The 1,850-nt window shown below is 47.4% G+C and overlaps 1 protein-coding gene across 1 annotated transcript; it reads right to left on the minus strand.

Annotated features, from left to right (window-relative positions):
• Nucleotides 1-8: 8 nt before the first annotated feature.
• Nucleotides 9-1,799, minus strand: G6PD (glucose-6-phosphate dehydrogenase; the record flags this gene model as incomplete). Its single annotated transcript, XM_010171576.1, has 2 exons — nucleotides 9-204; nucleotides 1,613-1,799. Coding segments are annotated over 2 exons (383 nt in total), but the record flags the coding sequence as incomplete, so codon positions are not given.
• Between the last annotated feature and the right edge of the window lie 51 nt (nucleotides 1,800-1,850).

The raw sequence follows: 1,850 nt of genomic DNA on the forward strand, positions 1-1,850 counted from the left end.
GCTCGGACTCCTCGGGGCTGAAGAACATCCCCGGTTTCTTGGTCATCATCTTGGTGTAGACGGCGGCGTCGGGCTGGACTCGAACCACCAGCTCGTTCCTCTTGCAGCGGCCGAAGATGTCACCGGGGACGTCCCGGAACTGCAGCCGCACCTCGGCCTTGCGCTCGTTCAGGGCCTTCCCGCAGCGCAGCACGAAGGGGACACCTGGGGGACATCATCATCATCATCATCTTCATCATCAACATCATCATCATCAACATCATCTTCATCATCAACATCATCTTCATCATCAACATCATCTTCATCATCAACATCATCTTCATCATCAACATCATCTTCATCATCAACATCATCTTCATCATCAACATCATCTTCATCATCAACATCATCTTCATCATCAACATCATCTTCATCATCAACATCATCTTCATCATCAACATCATCATCATCAACATCCATCAACAGCAACATCAACCATCATCTCAATCATCATCATCAACATCATCAACCACCATCATCTTCATCAACATCATCATCAACATCATCTTCATCATCAACAGCAACATCCATCAACAACATCATCATCGTCATCATCAACCATCAACCATCCATCACCTTGCGCTCGTTCAGGGCCTTGCCGCAGCGCAGCACGAACGGGACACCTGGGGGACATCATCATCATCATCTTCATCATCATCGTCATCAACAGCAACAGCAACAGCAACATCCATCAACAACATCATCATCGTCAACATCAATGTCATCAACATCATCATCCATCAACAGCAACATCAACCATCAACAACCATCATCTCAATCATCATCATCAACATCATCAACCACCACCATCATCATCATCATCAACATCGTCAACAGCAACATCAACCATCATCCCAATCATCATCATCAACGTCATCAACCACCATCATCATCATCATCTAAACCAACATCAGCATCAACCATCATCATCATCATCATCAACCACCATTGTCATCATCATCACCATCAAAAACCATCATCAACCATCATCATCGTCATCTAAATCAACATCAACCATCATCATCATCAACCATCAATATCATCATCAACCACCACCATCATCATCATCATCATCATCATCATGGCGTCATCATCATCATCAACCATCAACCATCATCTCCATCATCAACCATCATCAACCATCAACCACCATCATCATCAACCATCACCAACCATCATCATCATCAACCACCATCAACAATCAACATCATCATCATCAACAATCAACCATCATCATCATCAACCATCACCAACCAGTATCACCACCGTCATCATCATCATCATCATCATGGCGTCATCATCATCATCAACCATCAACCATCATCTCCATCATCATCATCAACATAATCAACCACCATCATCATCATCATCAACCATCATCAACCATCATCTCAATCATCGTCATCATCATCATCTCCATCATCATCGTTACCACCAACCACCATCATCATCAACCACCATCATCATCATCATCATCATCATGGCGTCATCATCATCAATCATCATCATCAACCACCACCATCATCATCATCATCACCACCATCATGGCGTCCCCCCCTCCCCCCGTCCTCACCGTCCCACCGCTCGTTGGCCACGCGCAAGATGGCGGCGGCGAAGGTGGCGGTGGTGGAACCGGGGGCCACGGTGGGATCGTCCAGGTAGCCTTTCTGGGCCTCAGGTGGCCCCTCGGGGTCCCCCACGTACTGACCCAGGACCACGTCCTCCCGCTCCACCGGCCCGATGCTCTTCAGCACCTTCACCTGGGGGGGGAGAACATGGCGGGCCACCATCAAGGAGATGCTGTGGCCACC

The sequence above is a fragment of the Antrostomus carolinensis genome, unplaced genomic scaffold (assembly GCF_000700745.2).
Source record: "Antrostomus carolinensis isolate BGI_N321 unplaced genomic scaffold, ASM70074v2 Scaffold5477, whole genome shotgun sequence".
Taxonomy (NCBI): Eukaryota; Metazoa; Chordata; class Aves; order Caprimulgiformes; family Caprimulgidae; genus Antrostomus; species Antrostomus carolinensis.